At 48.4% G+C, this 18,833-nt stretch overlaps 1 protein-coding gene across 6 annotated transcripts; it reads left to right on the top strand.

Annotated features, from left to right (window-relative positions):
* The first annotated feature begins 399 nt into the window (after positions 1-399).
* On the top strand, positions 400-18,773 carry LOC122391064 (phosphatidylinositol 4,5-bisphosphate 3-kinase catalytic subunit alpha isoform-like). Of its 6 annotated transcripts, XM_043384614.1 has the most exons (22): positions 400-590; positions 1,050-1,161; positions 4,603-4,761; positions 5,514-5,735; positions 6,158-6,364; positions 6,773-6,876; positions 9,777-9,923; positions 10,434-10,670; positions 11,091-11,282; positions 11,607-11,748; positions 12,080-12,222; positions 12,443-12,625; positions 12,941-13,084; positions 13,541-13,665; positions 13,820-13,991; positions 14,335-14,442; positions 14,927-15,071; positions 15,434-15,549; positions 16,303-16,554; positions 16,873-17,024; positions 17,355-17,460; positions 17,993-18,773. In XM_043384614.1, exons 3-22 carry the CDS (start codon positions 4,629-4,631, stop codon positions 18,146-18,148), a joined length of 3,186 nt encoding a protein of 1,061 aa, XP_043240549.1. In that variant the 5' UTR covers positions 400-590; positions 1,050-1,161; positions 4,603-4,628; the 3' UTR covers positions 18,149-18,773. The 6 variants fall into 6 exon arrangements, with proteins under 6 accessions (XP_043240549.1, XP_043240545.1, XP_043240544.1 ...); XM_043384610.1 differs by lacking the exon at positions 1,050-1,161 and having other exon boundaries at positions 417-577; XM_043384609.1 differs by lacking the exon at positions 1,050-1,161 and having other exon boundaries at positions 428-532.
* Positions 18,774-18,833: the final 60 nt, after the last annotated feature.

The following is an 18,833-nucleotide window of genomic DNA, read 5'->3' as shown; positions in this document are numbered from 1 at the left end:
TCTCCTGTCCCCATGCTTGAAGGAGATCTTTTTTCACTACTTCGCCCTCACGGACCTGAAGGTGAAAAGTGGTAAATTGAAATGTGATGATAAACAGACAAAAATTAGATCTAAATGTATTGAGTTTGACACTAAACATGCCGGCTACTAATGTTTCACAGAAAACTGATATATTCTTCCCCCCTCTCAATATAAAATGGAAAGAGAATGGGTGGCTATGGGGCACCCGGGCCTATAGCCACCCATTCATCCATTTGGACAAAATTTCTTATAAAAGGGAATTGTTGTTGTTTTTAACAGTTGTTGCCTTTGAGCAATTATTTTTAACCGTTTTTATTATTTAGTGGTCGCATTTTATATACTTTGAACCATTTTACGTCATTAGTTTTATTGCTTCCATATTTTATGGCTAGGAAGCAATCAATTTGGCAGACCTTAAAAACGACTTGCACCATTTTTCACTTTTCACCTTTTTACATTTTCGCATTCAATTTTAATTAGTGCGTATCTTGCGTATAAGAATACAAGTGAAGTGCGTTTTCCAGTTTGTTCCAAGACCATCTATAGAGTTTGTTTGGTGAAACTTTAAAACCAAGGGCCTGTTCCAGCGCCTCCAGTAGAAATTCTTGACTGGAGGCTCTACCAGAGGTTTCACTGGAGGCGCTGGAACGCAATCTGGAGATTTCTGGAGATTGGCATCACATATACCAAAAGAATGACGATTGTTCTCTCTTGAAACACAAAATTTATTTTCAATTTTATTAAGAAAGATTAACAAAATTATAGCAATGTTATTTTCTTTACATTCAAGTTGTAAAATAATCAGTCAAAAGTCCTTTGCTTACATTCGCGATTGTCACATGTGCACCATAATTGTAGACCAGAGCCTCCAGAGAAATTTGGACCTCTCAACTCTCTGGAGGCTACTGGAGGTTTCTGGAGCTTTGGCGAGAGCTTTCTGGAGCTTTCTGGAGGCGCTGGAACGCTCTCTGGAGGATTCTAGAGCTTTCTGGAGCTTTCTGGAGGTTTCTGGAGGCGCTGGAACAGGCCCCAACTTATTGATGGAGATGGATACGAGTTGTTTGCAAGCTGTGATCATTTTTTAGTCCTGCCGAATCTGAGTTGTTTTGCAAGACTTGAACGTTTGAGGCTGCTTTCTCGGTAAACACTGCTCCTTTTCTAAGTTAATAGTTTTTTAAATTTATCAATTGACAATTCTACTTACCTATATCAGTTATTTCATTGAGCTTCAGAGTTCAGACATTGGCACACAGACACAGGACTTCAGTAGGCGGAACTATGGTCAAGCGTACCCATTTTCGGGAACGCATTTTCGTTCCCATGTTTGGGAACGATAGACCCAAATATGGGAACGCCATGTAGGCATTATTTAAAACAAAAAAAAGAACCGTTAAATGACGTCCAAAAAATATAAAACGATCGTGAACCGCCTGATAGTTGTCTCAATATTGTTGGGAAAGAGTTTGATATTGTAAGGCCCATCGTAGTTACAAATCGTTCCCCTATTTCTAAAGCAGTCCATCACCCGGGCCGCGAGCCCAAATTTGGGAACGCTCTCGTACACTGGCGCTGCAAGCGTTCCTTATTATGGGAACGGCGTACCCAAAATTGGGAACGATTTCACCGACGCCTTTCAGGGGCTCTTTTCATTAACAAGCATCACGTCCAACGCCGCAAATTATTATTAACGCAACAATCATCAGATGACCTTTCCGGCAAGACCGTTGCATGTTTCGCCCGGTCTTCTGCGCTTTTATTCCCGTCGATCTCGCAGCGGGCACGCCCCCCTCTGCAGGATTACGTAATCCACAACGCTCAGCAATGTTCAACAAGGTCTTCCATACCTATATCCACCGTCCGCGCCGAGGGTGGAGACATGTCAAGCACCTGTCTGCTAATCACCGAGAGTTGAAGAGCACAAGAAGTATCCAAAAATGGGAACGCTGAATATGTTACACCCTCAAAACACCTAGTCCCAATGAAAATCTAGTTTTTTCCTTTCTTAATGAGTGTAAGTGGCAAAAGGCCTGGTAGGATGGGCACGAGGAATGATCGAAATCAGCATAAAAATTATAAATAAGCCACACAGAGCGACCTATATCAGAGAAATTCCCACCAAACGATCATGCTTAGAAACGCCGAAGACAAAAACCACGCTCATGACGCTGCTTATAAAACAACGCTAAACAGCTAGCATCCAAATAAAATATGTCTTTCAGGGCTGATAAAATACAGCTGAATGATTTTAAACCACTGAAACTGAGTTTACAACAGTAGTTCGGTAAAATCACTGACGTTCCACGCGGTCGATCGCCCCGACACCAAAAGTCAACAATATTACCTCGGGACTGTCCGCGTGTTCGCTTGCATATGTCAGCATCTGGTGTCGCTAGAATGAAACTTCATAACCAGGCGAAAATTATTATACTTGACCTCAAAATGTAAAAAATGCTTCATTTTCCTTAAAATTGCATGTTAAATGTCGTATAACCCATATTTCCACCATTCTGTCATTTTTAAAAAATCATTAAAAATATCATTCCACGGTCAATTTCCTTGTTCCACGGTCAGATTAAAGATAACTTTATGGAAATTTAGTAGATACTTAAATCAGCGTGCACTTTTTTGAGACGTGATGCACTTTTGAGTTTTAGTGGGCGAACGGCCGAAAAATTGCCTTCCGTTCTCATAAATGGGAACGCCCGTTCCCATATTTGGGAACTCCGTTCCCAAAAATGGGAACGTTCCTATATTTGGGTACTCATGACCATAGTTCCGCCTACTGACTTGTGGACACAACCGGAAACTCGAAGGGGAGGTTTAAGAGCGAGAAAAGGTCAATGTTCTTTTCGGCAAGAATAGTAAATATATGGAATAAGCTGCCACAATGGGTTGTAAATTGCAAGAGTATTGAATCCTTAAAAAACCAGTATGGCTACTGGTGATATGTATCATATTGTGTATCATGTATTAACATCAATCAAAGTCAGTTGGGACCCATTTTGCTCATGCGCACGTGCAGAGGGCTGTTCGGCTGCGCAGCCAAAATGAAATATGCTGCAGCACGCATGCGCAGTGAGGACTTCGTCGCCCGTTAGTCCCGCCCACACCACTGCGTCACCGGCTGTGTGACGTCACCTACTGAAGCATGCTTCGTTTTCCTGCAGCACGAAATTCGGTGCTGCAGGAGGCGAAAGTGGCGCGGATTAAAGTTTACCGTCCGATATTTCTTATTGTAAGCGGTTTGTATGTTGTTTTTTGGGTATCATTATCACTCTTTTCGGTGGCACATTGCTATTAACCACATTTGAACGCAATTTAAACGTTATTTGAGCGACAATCACCAGTCGGCAGTCCACCCGCGCAACGGTTCGCCGCGTTTGAAATAGGCTGCAGCGACGCTCGGCCGCGGCGTGCCGGCGGAGAGTGGGCGGAGCCAGGCGGTTGACGTCACCCAAGTATGACGCACGCAGCACAGATCTATGCTGCAGGGACCTGAACAGCCCTCAGGATGCTGCTTCCAGAGCTTGAGAACGGCTAGGCCGATTGCGCTCAAATTTGGCACATTGCTAGAGACTGGTTAGAAAGGTGCCGTGCACAAGTCAGTTGGAGTTACCCCCCAATTTTGCATGTGCAAGGCTCACCCTCTTGCTCGCTCCGTTTGTTGCCCTATAATGATAAGGCATTTTACTGGTTATAATATTATTTTTATGGTTGGGAAAATTATCACCAAACAAGTTAAAGAAGGGAAACTGATCATGACACAGCAGTGTTGATGTTCTAAAATTGAAGTTTGGTTGGGTGTGCTGATGAAGAAAAAAATCCTAGGATGAGAAAAAAGAAAGTAAATAACTGAAGTATTTTTGCAAAATGGTGTAATGCTAATTTTATGCCAACTGATAAACCAGGATTTCATGTCGGGATCTTGACACTGACAGGGTGTGAAACAAAAGGATGTGGGTGCATCAACTGTCAAGTGACATGTAAACTGGCTGTTCGAATGCATGAAACCTTTTTCAGAGATGAAGTAAAGTCAGTCATTCATATTTTAGGGATGAAAATATTTTCCCCATCAGGTGTGATTTGCCACCAAAAAGTCTGAAAAATGGAACACTGTGACACAGTGTCACTTTGCACCCATTTTTTCATTCCTGATCCTGGGGCACAGTTTTAATGGAGGATTTTGAATGTGGTGATCATAGCTAGAGTTGAAAATGACAGGGACACTGTGTTGCAGCTTTCACATCCCGTGTAGTCCCAATTCTTCTTATGCAGCCAATTTCCACTTAGTTAGGAATGTGTTTTCCTTGACAATCATTGAATCATCCAGTCGATGGACAGCAGCTAGCAATTTTTGAATCATCTTTTTGGATGCTTGCTCAGTGCCTGACCATCCACTGATATTGTGCAACTTGCTGATTTGATATCCATGTGATTTTTCTCCTAGTATCTTGTTTAGTTTTGCTCACACATGTAATGGATTTATACCACACAAGAGCTACTGCTGCTTTGCTTTATCACAACATGACATTGTGGCACATGGTGTTTTTTTTTTCTCTTACTCAGTCGTTTTGCCCTCAGGAGAACTGGTCCAATAGAAAGCCACAATGCCTCCATCGTCGGGAGAGCTATGGGGCTACAGTTTTATGCCAGATAGCAGTACTGTCTACTGCTTGATGCCAACTGGCATCCTGATCCCACTTGTAGCTCGACGAGACAAGCCTCTCTTCAAGCTGAAAGGTATGTATCCACTGTATAGAATCTAACTGTTACAAGAAATTTGTTGTGCTAATGTGGTTTGTAATAGGAAAGATGCATTCTAGGTTATTAAAATGATAGCGGGCGAAAATGAACGGTTTATTTTCCTCCTTTACTGTTGCCGCCGCAGGTCCGAAATTTATCTCGGAAACGCGCTCGTTGCTCTTTTTGTTTATTAAGGCGAACGAAACGGCTTCTGGAAGAATCATAACAAACAAACATACACGTTAAAATCCAAATCAAACCGAGGAAATAAGTTAAAGACAAACAAATACAAATGAGCATAAGCATAAATTCAGGCAGGTGAACGCTGCAAAACGTCAGCAACATGTCAGCATATCTTTTCTTACCGAGGTTATCTTCCTTCCGCGTCCCACGACGACAGCGCAACACTCCGAACACTCGTACAAAGACATCTAGGCATGCAGACTGCGCGCTCCCGGCAGCCGCGCGCCCCGGGTCGGCCCGGTCACGTGATACCGCCGGGGTCATCACGTGGATCACGTGGCGCCTGCATCCACAGCCAATCACGAGGCGGCTCCCTGGCCGCCGCCGCCGCCGCCGCGGCAGCGCCCGCCCGCCAAACAAACAAAGACACAAAGTCGGTAATGAAGCGAAAAGGCACAACACATAAAACACTAAAATAAAAACAAATAAAAACTCAAGCGTCTACCAGGCGCTTACATTTACCAATGCCTCCTCCATATGACCCATCCCTCTCTGCCGCTCCACAGATGACCTGTGGAAGCTGGCCAAGAACGCCCAAGAGTACCCGTTTGGGCACATGCTAGGCGAGCCGAGCCAGTACATCTTCCAGGGCATCACCCAGGACGGCGCGCACGAGGACTTTTACGATGAGACGCGGCGTTTTTGTGACCTGCGGCTGCTCGAGCCGTACCTGCAGGTTCGCGAGCCGCACGGTAACAAGGACGAAGAGATGTTCAACCAGTCGCTCAGTGAGTGGACCCTGCCGCCGCACGGCGCCGCGTGGTTGCGATGGGGAGAATGCTATCACTGCTGACTGGTGGATGATTTGCATTGCCAATTTGTGGTAATTTCTTAATTGCCTAGTGCCAGACAATTATTATGTAGTGTGATAATTTTTTATAAAGCTCAGCAGTGACAGTCTTTTACAGTTCGATCATTGACTATTTCTTCTTGAGACGTAATTGCTACTTTTCACAGCTACATGCCTTACACTTTAAACTATGATATTCGATTACGATCTCCCGCTCCCTGATCCAGCCCTAACACGACCAGTGCGCCTCCTCGCACTGCGGTAACACCCCTGGAAACACACACCCCGGCTGAGTGTCACCGGCCGCCGCAGCCCTCTCTGTCCGGCCGCCACCGTGACCGGCTGCCGGCTCCTCTGCAGGTGCTATCGGCGTCCAGGTGCGCAAACTGGACGAGATGCGTGACCCGGAAGTGGTCGACTTTCGCGTCAGCATGCTGAGGATCTGCAAGAAGGCCATCGACTTCCGAGAGCTGAATCCCAACGCCCGGCTGCAGTTTATGCATCCGGCCGACCTGGACAGCTCGCCGCAGCTGGCGCCCAACCTGCACGAGAAAATCGCCAAAAGCCGTGAGATTGGCGGGAGAAGGCAGGGGCAGATCTAATAAATATTACTTTTTGTGGAAGACTTTGCTGCAGGCGGTGAAGTGAGATTTATCATTCGTACGATGTAAAATTTAATGGTATGAAGTATATGCACGGTAGTATGTCTTTCATTATTTACGAATGATTTACCCACATCTTACTTTGTTATACCTTTGCCTAGTGATCCTCTGTAGTCTACTGCAGTCGTCTGCAGTCTGCTGACATTTCACCAAATTATGTAGTGTCTTTCCATTGGCTATTGTGTGTTGTGATATTAGTGACTTGTTTTGGTAACCTCCCGCGACTGATCTGACCTGTGGATGACCGCTGACCTCTCAGTGACCTCTGACCCGCTCTGACCTCCGAGTGACCCCGGCCGTCGTTCCTCGACAGGCGAGATGACCGTCAGTGTGTCGGGCATGGACAACCCCACACTGGATATCACCATCACCAAAGACGAGTATAACAACCTGTACCCGGAGGGACTCATTGTTAAGGTCAGTGACCGAGGAACCGAGTGGTAATTCGGTGACCTTCCGTTGTCAAGTGGTTACTGCTGCCAGCGCGTAAATTGGGTTTGATAATGGGCGGCACATATCCATTTTGCAACAAAATTTCAGCAGTTGACACTTGACAGTTCACCTCAACATAAACTGATCTTGAAGTTATTTGTTGTTATCTTTTCATCAGTTATCTGGTGACCTGACAAGCTTGGACAATGTTGGGTAGGATTAGGTGTCAACAAACAGATATGCTAAGGTGCAGTTCGCAGAACTACTATATTCGTCAAACAACCTCTCGATAAATCAAATGAGACCACTAACGCAAAAGGACCTTAGTAGTCGGCCCGCCCTAAAGCCCCAATAAACAAACGAATGAGGCCCTTGTAGTCGGAATTACCTATGCCTACCGACGCCTGAGCCCCCCCCCCCCCCCCCCGCCGGGTTCCGGACAAAATATCGAAAAGCAAAATATCGAATAGCAAAATATCGAAGACAAATTATCGAAGTGGCAGAATATCGAAAGCAAAATATCGAATGCGCAAAATATCGAAATCGCAAAATATCGAACCGCAAAATATCGACATCGCAAAATATCGACATCGCAAAATATCGAATTGCATAATATCGAATTGCAAAATATCGAACTCGCAAAATATCGAATAGCATAATATCGAAAGCAAAATATCGAAACGCAAAATATCGAAAGACAAAATATTGAAAGACAAAATATCGAAAGACAAAACATCGAAAGACAAAATATCGAATGACAAAATATCGAAAAGGCAAAATATCGAACGCAGAATATCGAAAAGACAAAATATCGAACGCAAAATATCGAACAGACAAAATATCGAAAGGCAAAATATCGAAAAGGCAAAATATGGAACGCAGAATATCGAAAAGACAAAATATCGAACGCAGAATATCGAAAAGACAAAATATCGAACGCAAAATATCGAACAGACAAAATATCGAACGCAAAATACCGAAAAGGCAGAATATCGAACGCAGAATATCGAAAAGGCAAAATATCGAACGCAAAATATCGAAATGACAAAATAACGAACGCAAAGCGTCGAAAAGGTAAAATATCGACTTGAAATGGTCCTCTGCGGACTCCTTAGAGCTCTGTCGAGCTCTGTCGAAATTAGGTTTCGCTCGACAGATCTTCCGGGGCTATCAAACATAGGCGGATCCAACCCAGAGTTTTGGGAGGGGCAAACCATCACAATTTATTGTTTCTTTTCATGCACTGCCATAGACGTAATGTTAAAAATGATGTCCTTTGTGGAGGGCAATTGCCCTATTTGCCCTCCCCTGGATCCGCCACTGCTATCAAACAACGTTTGAGTTTTGAAAATCGGTCCAGTAGCTTCGGAGATAGGAGGGGGGGGGGGGCTCCAAATAGCCCCCCCCCCCAAAGTCAGTTGTGTTATGGAATATACCCTAGTCAGGGGCCATGCTGACCTCTGATGGCCCTGTGACGGTCTCTGAGAGTCCTCTTGACGGCCTCTAGGGCCTAACGAAGGCTTCAAGAGCCCACGCTGGCCTCTGAAGAACCCTACGACGGCCTCGGAGGGTCTCAAATCAACACAGGCAGGTGCCAGGGGACATGCTGGCCTCTAAGGGCTCCGCAAAGAGTTCAGATTCAGAGAGCACTCAGAACGACCTTTGTGGGCCGTACGAAGGTCTCCGAGAGCTCACGCAGACTCCTGTAATTCCTGGGGCTTTTAAACACGGTCTTCTAAGAAAGGTCTCGTAGGGCCCTTAATGGTCCACTGCGGATCCAGAAAAGTGGGTTGAGATGCTGAGGGTGGTGGCTAGACTAAAACAAGATTAGATGATAAAAACTAGCTGCCTTTGCTTCGTTACCTATGCTTTATTCGAGATAGGTACACTGTAATTTCAAATATTTTGCAGAACTTGTGTGTTTGGGGATAGTTTTCCAAAATCTTCGTTTTTCATAAAGCAATGATAATCACTCTAAAAATATCGGGAGGGAGGGGTCGAAACTTCCAGAGGGGCCCCTTGAGAAAACTTTGCACCCTCCATCCGAAATTACCTTCCGCCGCCACTGCTGAGATCTACAAAAAAAATATCAGAGTTTTCCAAGTCTGTCATGGACTCGCTGATTGCTCTTTGAGGCCTACAGATAACAGAGGGCCCGATGAGTTCGACAGAGCTCTAATGAGTCCGCAGAGGGCCATTTCAAGTCGATATTTTACCTTTTCGACACTTTGCGTTCGTTATTTTTCGTTATTTTGTCTTTTCGATATTTTGCGTTCGATATTTAGCCTTCTCGATATTTTGCGTTCGATATTTTGCGTTCGATATTTTGTCTGTTCGATATTTTGCGTTCGATATTTTGCCTTTTCGATATTCTGCGTTGGATATTGCCTTTTCGATATTTTGCGTTCGATATTTTGTCTGTTCGATATTTTGCGTTCGATATTTTGTCTTTTCGATATTCTGCGTTCGATATTTTGCCTTTTCGATATTTTGTCTTTCGATATTTTGTCTTTCAATATTTTGTCTTTCGATATTTTGTCTTTCGATATTTTGTCTTTCGATATTTTGCGTTTCGATATTTTGCGTTTCGATGGTTTGCGTTTCGATATTTTGCTTTCGATATTATGCTATTCGATATTTTGCGATTTCGATATTTTGCCATTCGATATTTTGCGATTCGATATTTTGCGATTTCGATATTTTGCGATTTCGATATTTTGCAATTCGATATTTTGCGATTTCGATATTTTGCAATTTCGATAATTTGCTACTTCGATATTTTGCTTTCGATAATTTGCGTTCGATATTTTGCGCTTCGATATTTTGCGTTTCGATATTTTGTCATGGAAGCCCCCCCGCCCCCCCCCCCCTCCCGACTTCGTCAGGTGTGGCAGCGCACCTACAACCAGGTGTACCGAATGACGGATACCAAGAGCCTCCACTCTGCGCAACAGCAGCGCGACAAATACCTGCTCAAGGTGGCCGGAAAGGAGATGTACTTCACCGCCAGCAAGCCGCTGTTCCAGTACAGGGTGAGCGGAGTCGCCGGCCGGGCGGTGGGAGGTCGGTGGATGTACCGCGACGCGACAGTTGGTCCCTTACTGCATCGCATTTCCCTGGGAGGTGGCAGGCTGGTGTATGTACTGTAACAGATGGTCCCTTACCGCAGCTCATTTCCCTCATATCATCTCATGTCCTAGACCTTGCTGGTCTGTCCATGACGTGTGTGGGTGAAGGGAGGCAGCCATTAGGCTGGAAGATAACGACAGGATAGATGGTACAGCGACTTAAAATAGACGAAGGTCGACCTGGAGAATACAGTATTGAGCGACCCACGTTATTATTCGCAATATGCACGCATATCCCTAGTGATGATTGTTATACATATAGGTAGAGTTTATTTCTAACATTCGTTTTTTTTTTGTTCACAATAAAATGTAATGACCCTCCACTCTCACTCTTACCGCACTACTCTGCCCTTAACTGCAGTTCGTCAGCGTCCCCCCTGACGCCCCCCCCCCCCCCTGGTCTCTCTCCCGCAGTACATCCGCTCGTGTATCGCCAAGGACATGAAGCCCTACCTGGTGATGCTGTCTCGTGAGGCGGTCTCTGCGGCCATACCCGTCAGCGGCCACCTGGAGCCGATGTACGCGCGTCGAGCGGGAGCCAGCCAGGAGGCGGGTGCGCCGCGCGACTCGATCGACCTGTTTACCGTCAGCGATCCGTTCAGGATGACTGTGTGCGGCGTGCAGTATCTGAACGTGTCCCATGTGGACAGGGTGAGTAGATAAGTCAGCGGAGGGGGTTGGGTAGGGACGGGCAGGAGAGTTGGTGCTTCGGGGGACGTGGTTTCGTTTTTTGCGGTCAGCGTTGTGTGGAGTTTAAGGTTGTAGGGGAATTATTGAAACAGTTGGGCATGGCGCCACCAGGTAGTACAGATGATGAAAAATGGTCCGTTGCTTCTTAATACCTATTATGGACTTTTGATGGGCGCTGGTGAACCATATGCTTCTCTGGCAATCACTTTCAATGTCGCCTGGTTAATCAGCATTAACGTTTAGCCGAATCGCCATGCGTTTTATCAGAAATTAAACTCTCCCAAATGACATCTGCATTCTGCGAACTTCATACCTTTCCGATCGTGGGCTCTTACACTTGCCTTACCCCCCCCCCCCACCCCACCCGTCTACTCCCCGCAGTTTTACGTGAAGGTCGGCCTGTACCTGGGAGCCACGGCTCTCTGTCAGCTCGAGGAGACGCAACCGGTTAGCGGCGACCAGGTGCCGCGCTGGAACAAAACCATCGAGTTCGAGACTCTCGTCCAGGACCTGCCGCTCTCCGGCCGACTCTGTATGGGCGTCGTCGGCGTGTCAAAACGGAAGAAGAAGGAGGTGGGTTATGGGTTTTGGGGATGAGGGGGCGGAACTTAGCGCGTGAGGTGTTTAATCTGGTCAAGTGGTGGTCCTGGGCTACGGCTCAAGTGCGCATTGGAAATTGAGGGGGTTGTGGTCAGGGCGTCTTTGTTCTATTTCTGTTACCTAACTGAAACTTGGCATTTTTATGTTATTTGTTTTAAAAAATATAAACGTATGTCGCAATTTCTTATGGTTCCCGTGCAAAATTTAACATCAATTGTCATTGTCGGTTGCTATTATGTTGGCGGCTGTGCGCCGACTTTTCACGCTCAGCCTTTCTCTCTGGCGTGGTCTGTCCAGGAGCACTTTCTGCTGGCCTGGGTGAACCTGGCACTGTTCGACTACCGCCGCCAGCTGCTCTCCGGGAAAAAGAAGCTCACCCTCTGGCCTGTCTCCAAGGGGGACTACCCCAACGAGAAGCTCTGTCCCCTGAAGCCAGTCGGTAAGGACGGAGCGGCACACGGCGGCTTTTACTGGGGTATCGGGGGACCGACAGTCAACATACAACGGCGGTTTCCGGAGATTCGAGTAGAAGGGACAATGCATGTGTGAACTATATAGCTCTTATCATTAATCTCCATTAGGAAAGTCATTCATATTTTTTTTTTTACTAGAAATGAGTTGACTATCGCGTCATTGTGGAAGCTAATGCCGCAGCATTGTCATTTAACACGTTTTTTGCTGTTTTATGCTGGTTCTATCCCTGATCTGTATAATGAACACATCCTCTTTCTAGTTTAAACCCCACCCCGTTTTTTTCCTGTCGGCGACAGGCCCCAACCCGGTGCAGGATCAGAACGTGGCCTGGCTGGAGGTGGAGCTGCCCTCGTATCTGAAGCCGGTCGAGTTTCCGTCCGACCAGCGCGTGTACGAGCTGGGGGCGCTGGTTGAGGAGCGGTCACCGCCCGAACTCAAGGTACGCGGCGCCGAACCAGCCGGCAGAATATAGCGGTCACTCTGGTGGGATATCATGGGTTCTTTTTGGTCGGTTGTGATGGGGCTTTGTTGGTCGCTAGGCTCATCACTGGTGAAGTTTTTGATAAAATGTCTCCTTGGGTTAACCGCCCAACACCAAGGGTCGTGCTGTCTGGCGCTGTTGCCCAGTCCTCAGCGCCCTGACACCTCCCTCTCGGCAGATCACCGGTCTGATCTCGGAGAAGATCCGCGAGGTGGCCGGCCGGGACCCGCTCTCCGACATCGCCATGCAGGACGCCGAGCTGCTGAGCTGCTACCGGCGCTACTGCTGCAGTCAGGTGCCCAACGCCCTGCCCAAGCTGCTCGACGCCGTCAAATGGGAGTCGCGGACCGACGTGGCCAGGGTGAGAGTCGGCTGGTCGTTATCACAGGGCGATCCCGACCACAGCAGGATCGCAGGGTGGTCTCACAATTCCAGTACATAGTTTGACTCAACACTAGTTCATGTTTGAACTTCTAAACAGGACTTAATTATCACTGTAATAGTGTATAAATGTAATCTCTCCCATTCCCAAGTCGTTGCAGACCTTCCAATGGCTCACCGGTCACCCTGTGCAGTTTCACCCTCTGCTGCGCGACTGGCCGTGTGTGGAACTTGCACAGCTAGCAATCTCTCCTGATTGTGCAGTTATCTAACTGTCCGAAATATCGGCTCTCAGTTTCACCTTCTGCTGCGCGACTGGCCATGTGTGAACGTCGAGGTGGCACTGGAGCTGCTCAGCTGTAACCACAGGGACCAGAAGGTGCGGGACTTCGCCGTCCGCTGTCTCAACGAACTGCTCACCGACGACAAACTCTCACAGGTGAGTGTGAGACAGTCCGGTGTCTGTTGCTCACTGACGAGCTCTCACAGGTGAGTGTGAGACAGTCCGGTGTCTGTTGCTCACCGACAAGCTCTCACAGGTGAGTGTGATCCCACAGGTGAGTGTGAGACAGTCCAGTGTCTGCTGCCCACCGACGACAAGCTCTCACAGGTGAGTGTGAGACAGTCCGGTGTCTGTTGCCCAACTACGACAAGCTCTCACAGCTGAGTGAGTCTCCGTGACTGTTCACGTGTGAGAGAAGAGACGACTTTGTGAGTACGTGAATAGATTATGTGGCTAAGAATTGATAGTCTTGATTTTCTTCGCAGTTTTCTAGAAGTTTGGTTCTCGAAATATGCTGATATATAATTATTCTGTGTTGCGATATATGTGCTGTCTAGTGTGTGTCTGCATGCCAAACTGCGCGTGCATAACTTGTTTTTCTATCGTGGCCAGTACCTGATCCAACTGGTGCACGCGCTCCATCACGAGCTGCACCTGGACAACGAGCTGACCAGGTTCATCCTGGACCGGGCGCTGCGAAACAAAAACATCGGACACTTCCTCTTCTGGCACCTGCGGTGAGCGAATCCGGAGGCTAAATTACGTCAGCTTTTGCTTTTACCGTCAGCGATTGTTCAATGCCCATGTATACCCACTGCAGAGCTGTTCTCGATACGTAACCAAATACCTATCTGTCGTCACCGTATTTGCTCACCTACCGCTGTTTTCCAGGACCGAGTATCAGTCTGCTAGCACGAGTCAGCGGTTTGACCTCATCCTTGAGGCGTTCTGCCGTGGGCTCGGCAAGGAGCACATCAAAACGCTCAACAAGAAAGTGCAGTGCCTCGACAAGATCTTCCGGATATCACAGAGTCTCAAGGACAGGAAGGAGGATGGTCCGAAGGTAGGTGTTTTTTTTTTACTGCTCGTGGGCGTCGACCTGCAGTGCCAAACACCAAACATAGCCTCAAACATTATCAGTGACACATACACTGCACTGCCATATCAAGCACTGCCCCTTACCCTCGCACACACCAGCCGTATAAATCGGCTGGAAGTGTTTGTTGATGATGTGAAGTTGTTCACATCAACTCAAGCTGTTCATATGAAGCCCTGTCAGCATATCTTGGTCAGATACCGATGTAGGATTAAAAAGTAGACGCAGTACCGATCCTCTGCCTTCCACCATGTTACTTTTCCGTCGCGCCGGGTGATACGTTCCTCACGTTTCACCTGCCTGCCGCCAGGAGCGCCACCGTCACCTGTGTGAGCGTATGAAGGAGACTGACTACCTGGAGAGTCTGCAGAACATTCCGTCGCCGCTATCACCGCAGGTGTTGCTCGGAGAGATTCTGGTGAGTGAGACACGGCGCGGCTCACGTCACAGTGTCGTCTGGCACGGCTGGCACCGGCAGTCCAGGGTGACGAGGGATGTGGCACGGTTGTAACTAGCAGCTGGTTCTGGAGTGGCTAGGATGGCCGGTTGTCATAGTTCATTGACTCCCAAGATCAGCCTTGTTTTGTGCTTATAATTCTTAACCCATTTTTTATTGTTGATCCTGGTATGAGTGTCCAATGACCGATAAGCTCCAGTCGTTGACCGAAACGAACGCATTCTCAGATAAATACAACATGCGTCTGGAGGCTCTTCCAAAACATAAGCCCCGTCTAAGTTCTGACTTCTGAGTCAGAGCCATTAAATCTGACCAATGCATCCTTTATCAACCCCCATTGCAACCATACAGCTCAGGCTACTGCACGCGTCCCCAGCTACGCCCAGCGTTTAGCGGATACCAACCACATACCTACCCAGCGTCTTACCACCCCGTCACTCTCCAGGTGGATGAGTCTCGGATCATGGAGTCGGCTCGGCGCCCGCTGTGGCTCATGTGGACCAACCCCGATCAGACCGTACAGCATATCGACGACCAGCTCATCAGGGCGCAGGTCGAAAAGAACGCCATCATCTTCAAATATGGAGACGGTACGGTGGCGGGCACCACGGGAGGTATGGGGTTGGGCTGGTGGGGTCGACTTGGGTGGTAGCCGATAGGTGTCATTCTGCGGGGCGTTGTGTTGCTATGTGTGATATGTTATGTTTGTCAATGTTTTGTTGTTCATCTCACGTAATGCAATGGTATAATCACGATGACTTTTTCAGCCGACGTAGTTTTTATTAGTTTTATTAGTTTTTTGCAGGTGGTTGCGATTCATCCAAACATTGTTGTGCTGGTTTTTGTAAAATGTTAAATCTTCCTGTAGTACCGTAACCTCGTTTGGTTCGTCCTTCCCAGCCCTAACCGTTCATTCCACCAACGACACCCCCGTCCCCCCGGTGCCCGGCAGACCTACGGCAGGACATGCTGACCCTGCAGGTGATCAAGATCATGGACCACACCTGGGACCAGGAGGGGCTCGACCTGCGGATGATGCCCTACAGCTGCCTCGCCACCGGCAGTATGGTGGGTGACGCGTGTATGATCCCGGGTCACGTGGGGACATCGGGGCCGCGAGCAGTGTCCCAAAATTATATTTTTGCTTGGGTGTCAGAGGGGAAAATGGCTGACAAAAAAGGGGATGAGAGTGAACAATTGTTGGTCAGATAAGGCCCAAAAAGGGTGGCTAAGGACCAAAAACATAAATTTATCTACTAATTGTGGCAGATAGAGGATTCAAAACAACCATTTATGCAACCTGCTCTTTCTTGGTGGAATTGGGAGTGGAAAATTGGTCTTGAAAATTGGAGGTGAGAGACTGAGAGTGGAAAATCATTTTCATTTGGATGTCGTTTCCCACCCAAATCAATAAATTTTGGGGCACTGGCCGCGAGAGGGACTTAGCGGGTCACGGGAGAATATAGGTGTTGATGCTGCCGGTCGGATATCAAAACAAATGTAGTGGACATATTTTCTAGAGGTGCTGGTCGATTGAACATTCTCGCATTTCATATTTACTCAGCGTGATTGGTGATTGTTGACTTAGCTTTCGTGGCAATCGTGTGCTTCGTGCTAGGTATCGTGTTAGTGTAAAAGGATTATGCTTGAATATAAGTAAATACCGAGTTAAACCGGTCAGTGTGTCGACTTAAAAAAGCAATCGCTTTGCTTCGAATTGTAAGCCATGCTGGTCAGAAATGTTGTATTGGACATGTTTTCAATTCCATTCGTGTCCGACACCGCTCTCCCTCACTCCCCTCCCCTCCCTCTCGCCACCAGATGGGTATGATCGAGGTGGTGCGTAACGCCAAGACGGTGTACCGGATTCAGCGCGAGGCCAGCAAACTGGCCGCCATCCAGGTGGACTCGTCGCAGCTGCACAAGTGGATCCGTGATCAGAACCAGGGCGCCCTGTATGACGCCGCCGTCGACACGTTCACACGGTCGTGCGCCGGCTACTGCGTGGCCACGTTTGTGCTGGGAATCGGAGACAGGCACCCGGATAACATCATGGTCAACCACCGCGGGCAGGTGAGATGGGACGGGTTGGAGGAGGATGGGATGGGCGTAAAGGGGGTTGAGACTGGTGGTGATGGTTTTGTTGGAACGGGGGGAAGTGAGATGGGACACTTTTGTGTGGTGAGGGGGTAACAACAACAACTCTTAATGTGTATTGAGAAATATATGGAGGAGATTATTAGCCGGCTGGTGGTCTGTGTACAGTTAAGTGCTGGCAGTGTAGGCAAAGGTAGGTAATTAATAGCCGGCGCGGTGGTCAGGCAGCCATTGTCAGTTTGCCAGCTGCGCTCCCAGTAGCTGACTATTTGCCCTCCACCGCCCCACCCTCAGATCTTCCACATAGACTTCGGCCACTTCCTGGGGCACTTCAAGAAGAAGTTCGGTATCAGTCGCGAGCGCGTGCCATTCGTGCTGACGGACGACTTCCTGAGGGTGATCGCCGGCGGCGCCGACAACCCCAAGAAGAGCAAGGCCTTCCAGGCGTGAGTGGCGCACCGGTGTCTCGGAGGGGTTAGGAGGCTCCTGATGGGTCAACGGAGCGAATTGCGGGGTCTTTACGGGTGCGGGAGGGCTGGTGAGGCGGGTCTTGAACAGGAAAGGTATATTAGCTTTAATGTGCTTTCAGTTTGTAGTTTATACTTTTTGGAACGTCGTGACTATCGATTGCAGTTTGTTGAGACTGAAAGTATTTTCAGTTGGAGATGTGACACTACTTTAAGGTGGGCGACAGTGGAATCATACGTAAGCTTCGTCCTCAGTGTGATGTGTGCTAACATCTGGTTGCGTTTCTGACTGTCTGTCCGACTGACCAGTTTCCAGGAGCTGTGCGGCAAGGCCTACCTGGCGCTGCGGAAGCACAGCCACCTCTTCATCACCCTGTTCACCATGATGCTGTCCACGGGCATCACCGAACTGCAGGTGGGTGGCAGTGCCACATGGGATCAGAGCGGAGCGAGCGGAGTTCGTGGGTGGTGATATTCTGATGCGTGGTCGGATCTTGTGTGCTGGACAAGCGTCAGTACACAGTGTGACGTCCTTAGTTTTTACTCAATAATTTGATTTTATTTCCTGCATGCTCCTCAGTCCTCAGTTCCATGATTCTAGCTGCCCTGCCCAATTGAACTTCTCGATGATGAAGAGGCATGGATTGATGGTGAACTGAATGTGGTTCTGCTGGTTTGAATTGCTTCTGTGCCTTCTGCTGGTTTGAATTGCTTCTGTACCTTCTGATGAAAATGTACGCCTATTTCAGCAGCTCTTGAAACACTTTGTATGTTTGCACGTCATCTCGCACTGCACCAGACTGTGAGTCTTTAACGGACGCGTCGCTATGAGTCTGCTTACCCCGGTATGTATCAGCCATCTCGGTGATTAGCACGAGTCCCCTCGTAGGTGCCAAAGAGCGCGTTCATACCGTTCATTCCTCACATGCTCCCCCCCTCCCCGGCAGTGTGCTGAGGACGTCAACTACCTGCGGAAGACGCTACAAGTGGAAAGTGACGAGAAGGACGCACTCCAGTACTTCCAAAACCAGTTCAACGAGGCATACGGCGGCGCGTGGACCACCAAGCTCGACTGGTTCTTCCACTCTGTGAAGCACATGTAGGTGCGTCTGGACAGCGACCGCGGCGGGCTGGACTGTTGGACCGTCCGGAGCAGGCATTTAGCAATATACGCGGCAGCGGAGGGGCGAACTGTGAGGTACGAGCGCCGCCAGTGGGCCTCACACGTGCCGGTGCTCGGGAGGGGCGTATTTATTGCGTGCGAGCACCACTCATTGTAGTAGTCATTTGCGCGACAGCGAGTCATTGCCAGAGTTATCACTCGGGTGTGGGTGAGAGTGAGCCTGTGAGTGTGTGCGAGTTAGGTGGCCGGTGATAACTGTGGATGGTCACTCAGAGTGAAGTTGTTTTAGACAGTGTGTGTGCGGTTGTCGCCGTTATCTCTTTTTGCAAACCGATACCATGTACTGCTCTCGCCCATGTGTGAATATGCCCGTGTGTATGTATGTCTGTGCGCATGTGTGGTCGAGTCGCCGGTGCGTCCTTTACAGGCGCGTCTGGCGCGGCGGCAGTCGTGTTTTACCTCTGAGCCGGCGCCGCGCCAGGAGCGAGTGCGTCATCCCTCATCCCGCGCGTGCCACCCAGTGGTCGCCGCCTGCCTATTTCAGTGCAAACGGGCCCCGGCGGCGGCCGGGCCGTCCATAATAAATACATTGTCGTACAGAGAAACACGGCTTTTTGGGGAATGTGTTCAGCGTCCGACTGTGTTGGGTAGGCGGAGGTGAGCGA

The sequence above is a fragment of the Amphibalanus amphitrite genome, unplaced genomic scaffold (genome assembly GCF_019059575.1).
Source record: "Amphibalanus amphitrite isolate SeventyFive unplaced genomic scaffold, NRLGWU_Aamphi_draft 000420F_arrow, whole genome shotgun sequence".
In the NCBI taxonomy this organism is placed as follows: Eukaryota; Metazoa; Arthropoda; class Thecostraca; order Balanomorpha; family Balanidae; genus Amphibalanus; species Amphibalanus amphitrite.
The sequence above is the reverse complement of the archived record's forward strand: the minus strand, read 5'-3'. Positions and strand labels throughout refer to the sequence as shown.